Genomic DNA, 17,601 nt, shown 5'->3' on the forward strand with positions numbered 1-17,601 from the left:
TCAAAGGCCAGTGCATCCCTACCATCATTGCTGAAAGGGTTTCTACTCAAATGAACGCCGGAGCGGTGGAGAGGCAGATTATCAAACATCACTGGGTTCAAGTCTCCTTTGAGCACAAGATCTCCACACCCATTCCTTCAAAACCAAGATATGGCATGCCTAGAGATGAAGACGTCGTCACAACCACACGCTTCAAAGTCACTGCAGAAAGCGCATTCATAGTGGCCTCATACGACGAAGTAGATGAAGACGGTAGAAACATGGGGAGTGAGGTTAGGCTGTTCTCAGTGCAACGTCCAGAGCTCAGCAACGAAGAAGATGATGATGATGATGAGGGCACCTCTTGATCTTTATCTCCTCCAAAAGGCAAGAAATGCGGTGGCAAAGGTAAGAAATGGATACTCCTCTGTTTTTCTTTTCTTTAAAAAAAAGTCGGTTAAGATTTTATCTTAATGTGACGAATCTATCTATGTTTGTTGTTTCTTAATTGCAGTTCTTATGTTTTATGTATCCGTTCGTCCTTTTTTCTAAAAAAATGTATCCGTTCTTCCATTGCTATCTAGCTATATATATAATCCTTCATTTAGAAATGAACGACTACACTATTATCTCCTCTTAAAGTTCTGGTAAATGACGAAGATTCTCCTATCAAAAACTAGTATACTGTTATGTATCATTTGATGATTCGTTTTTGTGCTGCGAGTTTAAATTATTTATCCCAAGACTAAAATGACGACGCACGGTTTTGTATCATAAATTAGTAGTCTGATATGTATCGGTAAATGATTCGTTTTTGTGCTGCAAGTTTAAAACTATTTATCCCAAGACGAAAAGGACCCCCAAGATTTTTGTAACCTAAACTAGTAGTCTGTTACGTATCGTTCAATAATCTTTGTATAGTTTGCTCCTATTTGTGTTAAAGATGTTGGAATTTGTGTTGTTTGTACATGCAAAGTCTCTCACAGTTCATATTCAGAAATTACAAGGCTGTTTTACCCATAATAAACTGAAAATACATTGATTAACAAAGATAAAAGAGATCAAAAAAATTTCCAAGTAATGTATCTACACAAACTATAAGAAGTAATGCATACCATCCGATTGTCAGTTTGTCACAGAAGGTTACATTCAAGTAACTTTCTTCTGGTCTTTGCCACAATTTTCCAGCCAGTCCATTCACTAACATCGTCAGTATTCATCACAGTGCTTTAGATCTTTCAAAGTACCAAGTTGGTTATTTTATTTTATTGATATCAATGGATTTAGAAAGATACCATACTATCTTGCATGGAAGATACCATATCAACTAAGATACAACGTAAGCATGCTGAATGGGCTTGCGAATAATAGTTTAATGTGCTTTAAGGCCCAATTTAAAAAATAACAGCAGTTTCCCAAAGAGAAGTACTCTCCTCCATTTGGTTGATACGAATTTCCAATGTGAAATGATTTGCTAAACATGTATGATGTATCAAAAGAGAATACATAACTGAGAGATAGTGGTTTAATGGGATCTCTTACCGATATAATAATTTAATTTTTCAGTTCCGTACAAATATAAAATGGGTGAACGTGCGTGTATCCAATTCAGAAGTTACATTGAGCGATTTGAAATATCACAAACAAGACGATGAAATGAACCATTTTCAGTTCCGTAGAAATATACGATGGGAAATGTGGGCCCATAATGTGTATCTTAAGAGTTCCATTGGCCGATTTAATTTACTACAAGCAAGACGATGAACCATTTTCAGTTCCGTAGAAATATACGACGGGGTTGAAGAGCGTAGCCCATAACATGTACCAGTTAAGAAGTTCCATTTAAATATCAGAACCATTACATCAAGTCTGAATCATGAAGGGCTAGAGCAAATATTTTAGTAAATAATAGGTGAATAATAATATAATGAAAAGAAATTACAAGGCTCTTCGCATAATATTGTAGACAAATAAAGACATGTCAGTCACAGAGACGTTATATCAATTTATAATTTACTTTAGTAAGGATGAAGAAATGAATGTGGATATAACTGTTCGAACTTTGAAACCAAATACTTGTATAGTAATTGTGTACTAAAATTAAGAATATAGTTTAGAGAAAACTAAGAACGATTAATAATAAGATGGCAAACTGAAATGTGAAGATAAAGATTAATTTTCATAGAACATTTTCATTGACTCAGAGTTTATAAGATATAGATTTGTGAATGTGGTTGGCTCAGGAACTTATTGTATATATACTTGTTTACAGGGTTATTTATTAAGAGCTTCTGTGAGTGGACCATGATAACAAATACATCAACTGTAAAAAGCAAATAAAAATTAAAGATAAAAGATATGGAATTGGTTTGGAAAGATTCCAAACAGAAAAGAAAAAAATCATTAAAACGGAAAAAGGAAAAAAAATAAACTTGGTAGCCAAGCTTATATTTCTTTTTTGTAACATTTTTTTTAGCCAAGCCTATTTTTTTTTTTGAACTATTAGCCAAGCCTATATTGCTATCTTAAAACGAAGGAGGCGACTTCATCTTAGTTTAGGGTTTCGTGGTGGTATCTTTCAATAATGCCTCGGCTTCTCTTCAAGCTCTCTCCCCTCGTAAGCTAAGCTCTTTCCTGCTTTACTTCTCTTAGATGATTTATTTTCAACCCTTAGATCTGTTTGTTAAAAGATGATGTCACTTTTCTATAGTTTTTATTTTGTACGGAAGAAAATGGATTTTCTCTGTTAGGGGGAGATTAATATAACAAACAAAGATAAGAATCGAATGGCTGAGATCCGATCTATGCTTAGAGAAGAGTATTTGATTTAATGTCTTTTAATATTTCTGTCTGAACTTGGCAGATCTACAAGAGCAGGAGCGTCCGTACGTTTTCATCGTCCACGACCGGGCCGTGTACTCCGATGTGCATGATTATGTCTCCCTCTCCTAACGGAAACGTGGGAGAAGCCCTGCTGTTCGACGTGGACAGTTGTGAGTTAGTTAGATCTCCAGAGAAAGCATTTCCCAAAGAGTTTTATAACGCTACATTGGTCGGAACCTCCCGTGGGTGGGGCATGTTCTCCAATAGGCTAGACCGCTCAGCAGTTATCAGCGACTTTCTGAACCCATATGCTTCCAAGTCAGAACCAAAGGTGGTTCCTCTGCCTCCATTCACTACAATGCACACTTACCAAACCGAAGTGGTGTGCAACATGGCCATGTCCTCTTCTCCTGAGCCATACGACAAAGACTGGGTCGTTGGCATCAAGTTCTTGGGTAAACAGCTAAGTTTCTGCAGACCCCATCTTGATCTGCGATGGACTAACATCCCAACACCTTTTGAGTCATGGGATACCTCAAAACTAATGTATTCCAAGAAAGACCAACGGTTCAACTTGCTTGCTCCTGGAGGCAACTACTTATGCTCTTGGGATCACGACTTCACTAAAGACAAGAAGCCTAAGTTCCATGAGTTGGTGTTGCACAACCTTCCAAGCATGCCACGCGAACAACAGCAACGGTTGGATTCTAACTGCAGGGAGGATCACTGGGTGGAGTCACCTTCCGGCGAATCTTTCCTTGTCAAATGGTACCTTATAATAATATTTAAGGAACTTGCTAATGTAACATCTCAAAAACCTTTTGTAATAACGTGCAGGTTCTCAGAATACACCCCTGAAGGGTGCAAAGCGCCGATGGTAATGGTGTTTAGAGAGGAGGATACAAAAGATGGGAGGAAAAACATGCACTACACTGACGACATTGGAGATATGTGCATTTTCATCTCGAAAAGTGAGGACTTCTGTCTTAAGGCGAGCTCTTGCCGTGGCCTCAACCCTAACTCCATCTTTTTAAATGGACGTTTGTTTGTGTCGCTCAATATGAGTAAGTTTAGCTGCCGTCTCTATGAATATCCAGAAGATACACCATATACCATTCCTTACTCCCCCTACTGGCTTCCTCCGTTTTCTAGCTATTAGGTGTGGTTGTGTCATGTTGGCCGGTTTGGATTAGATCATCGAATATATCATATTTACAAGAATATTACGTTGATCAAAACCCATAATTACTTTGGTTGCATTTGTTTACCATCGAGTGATATTCAATTAATGGAGAACGTCTTTAATTACACATGGTGGGCAGAAGCGTATGTATATTAATATTCTTATCTATTATTTTACAAATTTAACATTACATATTTTACAAAAAAAAAAAATCAATTAATACACACGTTTAGAGAAATATCCTCTAACTAATCTTTTTCGTCTAAAAAAAGAAAAAAAAATCGACGTCCACAACTAATTAAAAGGATCTCCACATTATAAAAATGCAGCGAGGCTGGTTTCGATTTCCTCAACTTAAGTTTATACAAAAGAACAAAGTTTAGAATTGAAAGTGGTTGGTTCAGAAATGTGAATTTATTGCATCATTTGTAACCGTTGCGAGTAGACCACGGTAATAAATAAAATGGATGGGAAATAAAATAAATAAAAAGTGGTAAGATTCCAAAAACAAAAATTTCACCAAAAAGGAAAGAAAGAAAGAAAGAAAAACTTGGCAGTCACGCTTATTGCTTTCTTTAAAGGGTAGATAATATCTTAAGTTTTTGGGTTTCTTTGGGTTGGTATCGTTCAATAATGTCTCGACTTCTCTCCAAGCTCTCTCCCATCGTAAGCTATAAGTTCTTTCTTGCTTTTGTTATGTCTTGGATGGTTTACTTTGTAGAAGATAGTTCAATTTGTGTTGCTTGCTTAATTACTACTTAGCAGATGCACAGGAGGAGCATGAGCGTTCGTTCGTTTTCATCCTCCATGACAGGTCCGTATATGTTGCGTAGTCTCAAAGTAAATCCCTCGCCGGGAGGCGTCAACATAGGGAAAGTGCTTGTGTTCGACCCAGCCAAAGAAGAGTTACTAGAACTCACAGACAAAGCAATACCTGAAGAAATAATCATGACCAAAGCAACCGGAGCTTCCAAGGGATGGGGATTTTTCAGTGACCCGCAAGATAGCTGCATACTCATCACCGACGTCATGAACCCATGGTCTTGCAAATCAAACCCCAAGATCTTTACTCTGCCCCCACTTACTCCCCTACCCTCTTGCCAAACTGATGTCATCTGGAGTGTGGCAATGTCTTCTTGTCCTGATGATGACCAAGACTGGGTGGTTGGCATCAAGTCCTTGGGTGACCAGCTGAGTTTCTGTAGGCCTCGTCGCGACTTGCGTTGGACTAAGATCACAACCCCTCCTGACTTCTTTCCAACCTCAAACCTCATGTATTCCAAGAAAGATCGCAAGTTCTACTTGACCGGTCCTGGAGGCCATCACTTGTTATCCTATGATCTCCATTTCAAGAAATCCGACAAGCCTGAGTTCCATGAGTTGGAGTTTCGCAACTTTCCAGAGTCGTTCAAGTATGACTCGGAGCAATCAGAGCTCTTTCCTTCTTCTTGCAGGACAGAACGCCTTGTGGAGTCAGCTTCCGGAGATGAACGTTTCCTCGTCAAATGGTATTATTATAAAACACTCTAGCTAGTCTCTATAGTTAGCAGTAACCATTGACGTTTGGTTCTTGCATATAGGTACGCAAAAGGATGTTTGGATTCGAGAAAAATATCGTATGAAACGCAGCGGATCATGGTCTTTAGAGAGGAGGAGACAACTGATGGAAGATTCATGTGTTACACTGATGACATTGGGGATATGTGCATCTTTGTTTCAAAGGGAGAGGCTTTTTGTATCCCCGCAAGCTCTTTCCCTGGACTCAAACCAAACTCCATTTATTTTATAGGCTTTGGTGTAGGTGTTTACGATCTAACAACCAGAACCTCCTCTAGTTTTCAGCCTCCCACAGGTGCACTGATTTATCCTTGGGCCCCTTACTGGTTTCCTCCATCTTCTAGCTAGTGCTGCTACAATTAAAGGGTTGCTTTTGTTTCTATTCCCTGTCTACTTGCTAAGATCTAAATCCATTTGGACGAAATATAAAAATTAATTATCAATGGATACAGTTCTTCTTTGGGTATAATTCTTAAATACATAACTTGTTTTTTACACATTACGGCTAAAACATTTCTCACCAAAATTAATTAACATTCTCTAACCTCACTATATCACAAAGAGAAAAAAAATTACATATTTTTTGCTAATGGTTTTCATAAAAATTACGTCTAATTTGACAAACCATGGATGTCAAATGTTTTAACCATCCCCAGCAACAAACAAGACATGTCTAAATGATTATTATTTTTTTAAAGCATGTGAAATAAAAATTGAGAAACAAAATAAAAACACTATCGTCGTGAATGCTGATGGTAAGGTGAAGCTGCTTGAATTCGAATCCTCCGTTTCTGAAGAAAACTTTGAAGAGATCTTTTCATAGAAGCCTTTGGATTTGGAAGCTGATGATGATGTAATCTTGTCAACCTGTTCCGAGGATCCGACCCGTTTGAGGATGACCTCTCTTCCATCTCTCTACTCGCGATCGCTATTATAGATTTAGCCTGCATTCATTCATAAAACATTAATGATTAATAAAATCCATTAATTGCTAATAAAATATCAATCATATAGATGTACATACCTGAAGATGGGTAACATTCGAAGAAACACACATTTTTCCATTGTAGAAAATTGATATCCTCTGAGATTCTTCCTCTTTTGGTAGTGAGTTTCCAGAGCTTCTTGATTCTACCACACTTCAAATCAGTTAAATATAAACTTTATTAGATTCATATATGTAGTTAAATTTCATAGGTTTGAGTCCAGAGAGAGAGAGAGAGAGAAAGAGAGAGACTTACGAGGTATCTGATTCATTATAAAAAGATGTTGGAAAGAGACGAAGTTCCAAGTCGCAGTTTTTCTCCATCTTCTGAGTTGTAAGGACAATGACTGATGATGCTGATGATGGTGGTGGTGGTGATATTGTGTCTGGATTGACGAATATAAGTTTATTTATATGTTTGGTTTGTGAGGAGGGAGAGAGGGCGCGAGAGAGTTAGTGGAGACAGAACACGGTATCCTAAGACAGAGACAGACAGATCACAGCTTCTTTTTAATTATCTCACATGGAAAATGTTTTTTTTATTTTTTTTTTTTGTGTAGTATAGGTTTTGGATTCTTTATTAATTGAACTAGAATAAAAAGACAAAAGTCACGAAACTTTATTTTCATTCTATTCTTTTCGTTGCATTTTAATACGTATACTACTAAATCTCTACTGGCGGTTTCGACGCATTTTGTACATTTCCGAAAATAGTACTCTCATATTTCATTCGTTTTGATTGGAATAATTATTTGTTAAAATTTTCTGTATCTTGGTATTTTTTTTATTATACTCCTATATTAGTTCACCGGTATTACTAAAGTGTTTGATGCCTACCTGCTTTTTAGTTGTCAAAGTATCGACTGCTGAATAGTATCGACTGCTGAATACCGATTAATATTCACAGGCGGCGTATCTTCTTAAGTCAATTCTATAATCACTGCACACGCAAATATTATCAATCTTGGCGGTGTTTGACAAAACTTATCTGTTGTATTAAGTGTTACGAAATTTTATTAAATGATTAGATTAAGCTAGAATCAGGATAACTAATTAATGTTTGATCAAAGCACGTGTTTGCGTCTCCCATAAGTTGCTCCTTTTGATATTTCTTACTTTTATTAATTCTTCTACAAGATTCATATGTATCTATTTTCTTTGCGGCTATGAAACAAGTGGTAAGGATTCATGGAGAAAAAACGTGGTAGGGACAACATTTTTGATTAGTGATTGAATTTAGTTGTCAAGCCATCCACTATAAAGTTATTTTCGTTAAGATAAAAACATATTTGAAATGAAATCGGTTTAAGTAATTGTCATTTACATTCCGCTTTTGGTTATTATAATGTTTAAATTGAGATATGTTGATCAATCTTGGTTTATGCAAACGCATCCGTCTAAAATAATTCTTTTAAGACCTTTCGGCAAATGTAGTGGAAACCATGGGCTAATCCAAGTCTTAATTGAGTTCCCATTGCCAACATAATTAGTTACTTTAATCATTGAGTCAATGGCATTTTTGTTTGTCATATAGAAAGAAATTTAACAAAAAAATTATTTGTTATTTTGTTTATTTAATCTTACAATATTAAAAGCAAAATAAGCTCAAAGGAGAGCTATGACACGTAAGCTTAAAAAATCATCCAATTAGGGATAAGCTATTTTACACATTGTTTATTCAATTCTGAGTTTCTTCTATGGCTTTAAACTACTTAGCTCTGGCCCAAAAAAGAGCCCACTTCAATAGCCCTAACTTCTGAAACGATGATAGCTTCTATCGCCTTCCCCTCAGACACTTCGTCTTCTCCGCTTCGAGTTCTTGCGACCTCCGTTACCGCAATCTCACTTCTTATCAATCAATAGTTTTGTTAACTTCACTCTTTATGATTTCGTTTCGCATCCCTCCCTTTCTCATTCTTTATATACTACTGTTTTTTCTTTCTTTTGCTACAAACCAAAACACTCAAATCTCCTCAAATCGATCTCAAGCTCTAGCATGGCCAATGATCAGGAAGTTATGTTCTTCAGAGCTATATCACTAGGTCCCCACGAAACCCAGATATGCTACCGTCTAATCCATTTCTGGGAGCTCCGAAACCCACTGAAAAAAAAACATTTATTGGTCTGGAAATTCTCCTCATCGACGAACAGGTTCGTGAATCCTCCAAAATTTAGTTTCCTATATTTTCCACTGATTTTATATATCGTTAAACATGGTCGTGTTTCCACTGATTTAATATATTGTTAAACATGGTTGTCTTATATATTTTCCTTCTGTGTTATGTTAATTTTTACATCTTCTTCAAGGAACTGTTATTCAAGGATTCATTCCATCAGGATGTGTTAAAAAATATTTGCCTGACATGAAACAAGGATCAGTTTACAGTCTCTTGACCTTCTACGGATCCAAAAAACAAAACGGTGCACCGGGTTGCTTATTATAGCGTAACCGTTTCTTTCTCATAGAACTCTATCATGTCGGTTCTTAATGACAGTCCCGTCCCCTTTGACGAAGACCGTTTACGCTTCCATTCATATGAGGATTTTGAAGCTAAATGTGATCTCAAATGTGACCTCTACGGTGAGATCTCTAAATTTTCAATACATCTCTGAGTTCCATGGTTTTATGATTGGGTGCAGTTTTTAGCTTTTCTTCCTGCTTATATAATTAAATCTCTATTCTTTTTAAAGTAGAGTGAAGTAATTTGTTCAAGTTTTTAAAGAGTTTTGGTTTGTCTTAATATTACTTATAATCATTCTCTGAAGTAACTCTTGGAAGAGAAACCTGTCGATGAATGAAGTATGGTTTGTATTGTTAACTAGCACAACTTATTAACCTTCACCCTTTGATTTTGTCGAGCATCAAAGCGTAGCTTAGCATAAATAGGATTTCTGTTTCAATTTCATGTGATGATAAAAACTTAGACATTTTATTTTGGAGCCATCTAACTTATACTCTTTGTGAACAATGTAATAGATGTTGTTGGACACATGAAGCTGGTCAATGGACATGAGAGCGTCCCATCCTTAACGAAGCGGAGATAGCAACTATGCGGCATCTTTTGGTTCATGTGCAATCGCATGAGTATGTGTTTTCTTATTTCTTAGACACCACTTCTTTGAGCTTCTCTTAACCCGTCAATATCAATATTTTGCAGCGGACCTGTTTTGATCAATTGAGCAGATAATGTTTCCAAATTTTCACGAATTCTGGTGAGAGAGTATTGTTCTGGATATATTGATATGCAATTGATTTGGTATGATCCTTGAAAAACCTTGCCATTCTATGTCTTAAATCTAAGTTGTTATATAGAACTGAGTTATATCTTATACCTTTTTAATGTAGGGATTTGGGTTGTCATGTATAGCTAGACCACGCCAATGTGATGGTCAAACATACGAGTTTGTGTTCACACATGACCTAGCTATCGTACGTTTGATGCGAGTACTGAACTTTTTTAAGATGGAAAGGGCATTGGCACCGTTCACACCAACTCATTGAGACAAAGATGAGTGGCATCCACTGCAAGGCGCTTGGCGTTTTATTCAAGCACGCACTCTTTGGATCATCTTCTTGACATAATGACATTGGAGTTGAACACAATCTTTCTCAAGTTTAACATGCTTCCCTCCTTGAAAACAAGTGAGTCTCTATAGGCTGATTTTTGGTGGCTCATAGTGGAAGCAACAACACGGAGTACGATTCATATCTCCAAGACCAGTATAGATATTAGTCAGTGGTGTTGGTTGAGATATGGTTTTACTCAGAATGCAGTGAGTGGGATGGAACTTGGAAAGAAGCACGTGGCTCAATTTATCAAACACTGTGACATTGTGGTCATCTGCTTCTCCTCAGTTCCGACAGACCTCAACAACCTCAGAGGATGGTGAAGGTTTTGTGTTTCTGCTGAAGCTCGAACTCAGTTACAAGCGATGCTTGAAAGGGGCTGAAACCAGTCTTTTTGGCAGTATATATACAGAGGGGTATCGACATCTGGAGAGTGGTGAACCGAGGCGGGAGATTGGGAATATGATGAAGTCTGGAGAATGTTGTTCAACTGATGCACTGAGATTTGAGAGGCTTGGTGGATGTAAGATAAAGCTTGGTGAATGTAAAACAAGATTCTAATGATTTTAATACACTTATGCATTATTTTTACAACAATCATATATCGTTTATTGTATGTGCTTTCTAGGATCATATATGTGTTGGCTAATTAATACAGTTTATGGCTTATCTTAATAAGAAAAAAAAAACAGTATGAATCTATTATCATTATACTGCAATATGTAATGCTTAGAGATATTAGTTTAATTTTATTTTTCTTTTAGCCTTATTAGCAATTAATATCCTATAACTACAAAATACTACGAACATTAAACTTTTCTATTTTATTGTAATTTACAATTATTACCCTAAACAAAATTAGTAATGGAACTTTATTAGATCAAATGTTCATTTATATTTTACACTTTCAAGGTTTGTTTCTTAAAAGAAAACCTTCGATGAACCTGAGGATTCTAATAGCATCTTATATTATCACTTATCTTCTAAGTGTTATAGTTATGTGGTTAGGAAGATTACAATAACTAGCTAGCTAACAAAACCTTCATAAAACTAATATATACTGTTTAGAATAAGATGCTTTAAATACATTTCTTCATTTTTTTTTACCAAAAGAAAAGTCAATCTTCTAGAAATATCAAAACTATTAATATAATTGGCTTTTATATATCAAAAATGAGAAAACATAATTTTGATTGACAGAATTTAAATACAAAACATTCACAGATTTTCAATTTTTAAATGATTTAAATAAAATATTATCTGCACGGAAAATATATATAATTTTATATTTCTATAAAAAAAATTTACATAAAACGAATTCCTGTATCCACAACTATATATTTTGATTACTGTTCTCATAAATTTTAATTTCTATTTTGATCGTAAAGACTAAAATGTAAGTCTGCAACTGTAAAAGATTTAAAATAAGAGAAATTCTATAAAAGTATCTTAAGTAAACTTTGTTACATTTTTAATACTCGAATTATTTTCAACCAAGTTTAATACTTCAATTAATTATTTTGTTCATTTTAATACACTAACTTTAAAATTATGTCCACTTTAATATTCAAGATATGCTCATTTTAAAGAAAATTATTAAAAAGTCTCAAACAAAACTAAAAAAAAAAACTCTACAAAATTCAAAACCAAATCTTAAAATTTGTAATTTTATGTTAATTTATAGGAAAATAAACTAAATTGAGGATAATCTTATACTTTTTTAATTTTAGTTAATATCAACTTTAATGTGTATACTGAAACTTAAAAAATGAATATTATTCATTTATTTTCCAATCAAAATATTTTTTTTCTAATTTTTCTTAAATTTATCCAAATTTAGTTGATTTTATTGCTAAAATTCAAAATAGAATTTTTTTAATATTTGGTTTGAATTTAGAAAATTTTATAAATTTCATTTGAAACTTATTAATATTTTTTATTCAAGTAACATAGTTTGAATATTAAAATGAGCACAATATTAAAAATTAATGAATATATATATGAACCAAAAAAAATATTTGAAGTATTAAACTAATAGTACAAAAATAATTAAACCAATTAATGAAATTTAGTTGAAGTATTTTGTAGAATTTTCCCTTAAAATAATCTTTATGTAAATTATTTACCACAAAATAATTGACTAAGTTTTTTTTTGTCTCTAAGAACAAAAAACAACACAAAACCTTTTTTTAGCAACAACATAACACAATATCTAAAGATACAAATACGTGAAGATCACTAATAAAATCAAAATATGACTCTTAATTTATTACTTTTAAACATAATTTTCTTAAGCATATTATATATGTACCTATTTAATTTGATCAACCAAATCCGCGCGTAGCGCGGTAAAATAACCTAGTTTAGATAAGAAACTAACATAGAAGTAAAACACGTGAGTCATGAGAAATACTAGTAACACACGACCTTAAGATTGTTGGCTTCCCATGCACCATTCAATTGATTCATTATCTCATAAACATCGTTTTCGTTTCAGAAATTAATTTTGATTAAGCCTTTAATTTTTTTTTTTTGATTACGTGCCTAGATGTGGTCGACTTATTAACGATTTATCCCATTAAAATAAAATAAAAAGTAGTTGACGACGAATCCCTTTTTCGTTTGTTTCTATGTCGACGACTCCTTAGAGCATCCAGAATGGTGAGACCATTGTGGAGTCCTTAGGATTAGATTAATATATTTTTTTTTTATTTTTTTTTTGAATAGTTAAAGACTCTTGTGAAAAATATGTGTACAATGGTGATCCCGAAAGTGGAATTCTTAGGAATTAAAAAATGATTTTTTGTTTTTTGTGTAGTGAAATATAATTTTGATATATTAGATGATTAAATAGAATAACTTAACATAAAATATAAGAAATAAACATTAAAAACAATAATTAAACATAAAAATACAACAATTAAAGAAAAAACAATAATTTTACATAAAGATAGAAAATTTTCTAAATAAAAACATGATCAAATTTATAAGAAATCAAGATATACTAATCATTAATCTTCATCACCAAATTTATTCCAAATATTTTCGATTAAATCATTCTTCAACCGTTCATGAATATGCTCATCCCGAAGATCATTCCGATTGGGAAACATATTATTCAGATTTGTAGGCCTGTTGGTTTCCACCTGTGAAGTTCTGGTGACGTCTTCTTCTTCAAATTCAGATATATCGTACCGCATGTATCCATCTCGTTCATTTTCAACTATCATATTGTGTAGTATGATACATGCTCTCATAATATTCCCTATCTTTTCTTTGTTCAATGTACGAACCGGGTTTTTGACAATCGCAAATCGAGCTTGCAATACTCCAAAAGCCCGCTCCACATCTTTTCGGGCTGCTTCTTGAGATTTAGCAAATAACTCTTGTTTTGGAGATTGAGGGAGTTTGATAGATTGGATAAATGTTGACCAATTTGGATATATACCGTCTGTTAGATAGTATGCCAACTTATACCTGTGTCCGTTGACCATGTACTTTACCCTGGGAGCTCGACCTTCTAAAATGTCATCAAACACAGGAGACCGATCGAGGACATTGATATCATTTAAGGTGCCTGGAGGACCAAAAAAAGCATGCCATATCCAAAGATCTTGGGAAGCAACAGCCTCTAAGACAATTGTGGATTTTCCTGATCCTCGTGCGTATTGTCCTTTCCAAGCGGTCGGACAATTTTTATACCATCAAGACTACCAACTTTGTTAAAATAGGAATTTTATGAGAAACATAAATGTATATATAAGTGCAAATTGGATTTTTATGAGAAGCAAACTCTTATAACAATCAAAAGCAGCAACAATACTACAACTTTGGAGAAGTTACCTAAAGAGAAGCAAACTTCGTCGATTACACTTCGAGATTGTAGCTAAAATAATACAGCCTTGGATTACAACAAAAGGAGACAAGTTTGATAGAGAGGAAACACAGCAAGACAGATATCTAATTCCGCAAGAAAAGACTGATACTTATACACCCTCAATGCACCACCCGTGACTCTGGTCACTTGAGGAAAACAACAAAAAACTTCGCAACTCCAAATACACCCGTGACTCCGGTCACATGTCCTACTGCACCACCCGTGACTCTGGTCACATGTCCTACTGCTGAACCTGAAACAAGACAAAGACAAGAGTTAGTAAAGAATAAAATCAATGCGCCATGTAACAAATACTTCGAACAACTAACTACTCAATGCACCAGACGACATGTAACATTTATACCTTAATAGCCTCATAACATCTCAGACATCAGTTTCAATTTTAGAGATTCTTCCATCTCAGATAGTGGATTTTTTTTGGCAAGTAAACGTTCAAGAATTTTTTGTTTAGAGAGTTTTCCTTTCATTTCCATGATGGCCTCTAACTGTGACATCTCTTCTTCTTTGCCACTCTTCTTTCTCTTACCAGCAGCTTTAGCAGCTTTCACACCAACTGGTCTTGCTTCATGTTCGGGTACTTCATCTTCTGTATCAAGGTCAACCACTTGTTTGCGCTTCTCCTTCCCACCGTCTTTAACCATATACGTCGTGCACCATTTCTGGTCATGCCTCAGCTCCCTCCACGCATGTTCGAGGCCGAACTTGCGCTGGTAAATGTTGAAGAATGAGTCTAGTGCAGCTTTCATCACATCATCATCATTCTGACCACTTCTCTGCCCCCTCAACGCCGCATCATAGCATCCTACGAACTTACAGACTTGCTCGTTAATCCTAGCCCACCTCTGCTTGGCTGGACGAATCTCTCTAGGTACTGTCCCAACCAGTTGAGGGCTTGCGTTGTAGTAGTCAACAATTCTCTTCCAGAAACGTTCCGCTTTCTGGTCACAGCTGACTACAGTGTCTTTGCTGGTGTTAAGCCACGCCCCAATGAGGATTTTATCCTCAAGCAGAGACCATTGCCTCCGCTCTTTGCCAGCAGACTCGACTGTAGGCTGGACAGGAGACTCGACTGTAGGCTGGACAGGAGACTCGACACTAGGCTGGACAGGGTGGAAACCATACTCATCAGGACCTTGGCTACCGAACCAAGCAGGTTCGGGTGACTCAAGGTCAACTGAAGATTGACTATACATTAGATTAACAAACCCAGTTATGTTATTCATGTTTAGATGATGGTCTGTGTTACTCTATTAGCAACACAGACACTTAAGTAAGCGATAGAAAGTAAACTAGCATTTAGGTTCAAAGTAGTTAGGCAGATAGAAAGCAAACATGCATTTACCACCACTCAAATCAGACTAATAACTTCTCTACTTGCTACACTAAAAGCTAACAAGTACGATTCTATCAAATCTAAAGTTAGGAAGCAATACTAGCATTAATAACCATTAAAGCATGACCAGTATAGTTAATTTTTATTACTGAAATAAAAAAGAGTGCAAGTATTGTACCTGTGAAGCCCATCTCGAGTTCAGACATTGTTGTTTAAATCCTCCGAAGCTCTTCCTTGAAAGACATAAGATAAAACAGTTAAAAAATTTTATTTTGTCTCAAATATATTATTTAAATAAGAAATGAAACTTACCAGCCCATTACGATGACCAAGATTACCAAGACCAGTAGACAAACTCCCTTTGCAAACCCATATTTAACCATTGATTTCTTCTTCGTTAATGCACCCACGATCTTCTCTAGCTTAGCCACCTTCTGGTCACTCTCAAAGAATTGATCTTTGAGCATCCTAACTTGTCTCTGCATTTCACCAAGCTCTTCTTGAATCGCCACATCCCACCATTTCCAGATGTGGCAGTCTCCATCGTCAACGTTGTCGCAGGAGAAGTACCTCCTTCCTGGATTTTGAGGAGTGTATGACGTTGCAACAACAGGCTCATTACCGCAATAACATGTCCTCGGGATTCCTTCATCAGCTTCAGGTTCCGGTGTGTAGCTACTCTCACCTTCATCCGCGTAGAGATCAGCTTCTGCTTGAAGTAAACAGGTCATGTCAAACTCGTCAGATGAAGAAGGCTGAGTGTAGCTATAGTCTTGTCCCATAGTTTGTTGGCGTGCAAAAAAAAAAGAAACATTGTTAGCGAAGAAGAAAACTTCACATTAAGAACAGAACGCAACAAAACATACTATAAACATTTGAGTTTAAGTACACATTAACGTAAATTGAACCTGAAACTAAACAGTTTACTAGCTACACATAAAGCTAACAGAGGGATCGAGTACTGAGTTTTCGAGCTAAACAGAAAACAAGATAAGTAACAGCATACCATACACATACGTTTTGTATAAGGCAAACACATACAAATCGATGTCGGAGCTTCGCTGAAAACAATTCGTGTTTTGAAACCATTAGAACAAACTAGAAGATCGTTTGAATCCGAAAACAAATTGAAACCGTAACTACATCGATTGAAACCGTAAGAACAAACTTCGAGTAATGAGTTTTCGAGCAAACTAAATCGATTGAAACCAAAAGATCCCCAATTCAAAACGATTTGAAAACGAATTGAAAACCAAAAACTGTTTGAAACCCTAAATCGAAAAAATCCCCAAATCGATAAAAAACGGATAACGAACAACAAGGAATCTAACCTATCCTTAAATCTGCCACAGAAGAAGGCTATTTACCTTTGAAGATCACGGAAGAAGACGGTTGACGACGGAGACAAATCGCCTTTTCGTCTCGAGCTCTGTTTTTTTTTTCGCCTTCGGTCGTGAATGAATTTTTTTTCCACAACCCCGAACACAATAGCTCACTGAGCCAACCATCAGACGCCACGTGCCACAAGGACTTGGTCCTTCTAGCCCTTATTTACGGATTGATCCGTCAAAATCTTAGCCCAATTATTAATATTATATTCCATTTGGGCTAAGGACTTGGGCTACGGACTCCTCTTGGACCACCGTTGCGGATGGTCTTAGATGTGCCCATATACCGGCAATATAGGAAACAAAAGCACGTTGAAAATAAATACAAGTCGTTCGATATTTCAAAAACAAATAAGTCAATTTTGGGACCGAGTTTAACATGTGGTGTTGTGTTGCACAAATCAACGAACAATGAAATAATCAAAAGCTATCTAACAATATTCTACCACTGATATGAAGCTTGCAGTTTTGACACCCAACGAATGAACACACTGGTTATTGTATTTAATATTCATTTGCTATGATTATTTTTTCCTCGATAAAATATTTAGAAGAATAAATATGATCTAAAATTGTGAAAGGATTAACAACTACTAAGGGTAAACCACATATAAAAATAAATTTTACTATAAACATGAAAATATTAACCTGAAATATTTCACCATAAACCTTCTTTTGTTCGGGCTGATATTGTTTTTAAAAAGATATTAATCCGAACAAAACAAACATGAAAAGTGAAATACATTTTTTTGGTGAAATGAAAAGTGAATACTTGTGAAAAAGTATCAAAGCAAAATAATTGATTAAAAGGCAGATCCTAAAAATTGGGATCCTACAAAGCTACATTTTCCAATCAATATTCTGGATTTGAGTTCAAATACAAAAAA

General features: G+C 35.4%; 3 protein-coding genes and 1 long non-coding RNA gene across 6 annotated transcripts; 3 read left to right on the top strand and 1 right to left on the bottom strand.

The window, feature by feature from the left end:
• Window positions 1-2,405: 2,405 nt before the first annotated feature.
• On the top strand, window positions 2,406-4,112 carry LOC106361595. Its single transcript, XM_013801370.3, has 3 exons — window positions 2,406-2,596; window positions 2,843-3,570; window positions 3,640-4,112. Exons 1-3 carry the CDS (start codon window positions 2,564-2,566, stop codon window positions 3,959-3,961), a joined length of 1,083 nt encoding a protein of 360 aa, XP_013656824.2. The 5' UTR covers window positions 2,406-2,563; the 3' UTR covers window positions 3,962-4,112.
• Window positions 4,113-4,242: 130 nt separating this feature from the next.
• On the top strand, window positions 4,243-6,003 carry LOC106361596. Its single transcript, XM_048737915.1, has 3 exons — window positions 4,243-4,651; window positions 4,751-5,493; window positions 5,566-6,003. The coding sequence occupies exons 1-3, from the start codon at window positions 4,619-4,621 to the stop codon at window positions 5,888-5,890; spliced, it is 1,101 nt and encodes a 366-aa protein (XP_048593872.1). The 5' UTR covers window positions 4,243-4,618; the 3' UTR covers window positions 5,891-6,003.
• On the bottom strand, window positions 5,978-6,932 carry LOC106361599 (protein TIFY 5A). Its single transcript, XM_048737916.1, has 3 exons — window positions 6,784-6,932; window positions 6,567-6,681; window positions 5,978-6,486 (listed from the first exon to the last, which is right to left on the bottom strand). Exons 1-3 carry the CDS (start codon window positions 6,849-6,851, stop codon window positions 6,277-6,279), a joined length of 393 nt encoding a protein of 130 aa, XP_048593873.1. The 5' UTR covers window positions 6,852-6,932; the 3' UTR covers window positions 5,978-6,276.
• Window positions 6,933-8,110: 1,178 nt separating this feature from the next.
• On the top strand, window positions 8,111-10,301 carry LOC125577118. 3 transcript variants are annotated; one of them, XR_007315433.1, is made up of 4 exons: window positions 8,111-9,108; window positions 9,505-9,612; window positions 9,686-9,784; window positions 9,874-10,301. It is a non-coding gene; the product is annotated as an uncharacterized LOC125577118 (long non-coding RNA). The 3 variants fall into 3 exon arrangements; XR_007315432.1 differs by having other exon boundaries at window positions 8,111-8,678; window positions 8,835-9,108; window positions 9,686-10,301; XR_007315431.1 differs by having other exon boundaries at window positions 9,686-10,301.
• The last annotated feature ends 7,300 nt before the right edge of the window (window positions 10,302-17,601 follow it).

The sequence above is a fragment of the Brassica napus genome, chromosome A8, assembly GCF_020379485.1.
Source record: "Brassica napus cultivar Da-Ae chromosome A8, Da-Ae, whole genome shotgun sequence".
Classification (NCBI taxonomy): domain Eukaryota; kingdom Viridiplantae; phylum Streptophyta; class Magnoliopsida; order Brassicales; family Brassicaceae; genus Brassica; species Brassica napus.

Bases quoted from the DNA above. Each gene is read 5' to 3' on its own strand.
- LOC106361595 (XM_013801370.3), top strand. From the start codon at position 2,564: ATGCCTCGGCTTCTCTTCAAGCTCTCTCCCCTC. The intron at 2,597-2,842 runs GTAAGCTAAGCT...TGAACTTGGCAG, and splicing joins TCTTCAAGCTCTCTCCCCTC to ATCTACAAGAGCAGGAGCGT. The intron at 3,571-3,639 runs GTACCTTATAAT...AATAACGTGCAG, and splicing joins GAATCTTTCCTTGTCAAATG to GTTCTCAGAATACACCCCTG.
- LOC106361596 (XM_048737915.1), top strand. From the start codon at position 4,619: ATGTCTCGACTTCTCTCCAAGCTCTCTCCCATC. The intron at 4,652-4,750 runs GTAAGCTATAAG...ACTACTTAGCAG, and splicing joins TCTCCAAGCTCTCTCCCATC to ATGCACAGGAGGAGCATGAG. The intron at 5,494-5,565 runs GTATTATTATAA...TCTTGCATATAG, and splicing joins GAACGTTTCCTCGTCAAATG to GTACGCAAAAGGATGTTTGG.
- LOC106361599 (XM_048737916.1), bottom strand. From the start codon at position 6,851: ATGGAGAAAAACTGCGACTTGGAACTTCGTCTCTTTCCAACATCTTTT. The intron at 6,682-6,783 runs GTAAGTCTCTCT...ACTGATTTGAAG, and splicing joins TATAATGAATCAGATACCTC to TGTGGTAGAATCAAGAAGCT. The intron at 6,487-6,566 runs GTATGTACATCT...GAATGAATGCAG, and splicing joins CGAATGTTACCCATCTTCAG to GCTAAATCTATAATAGCGAT.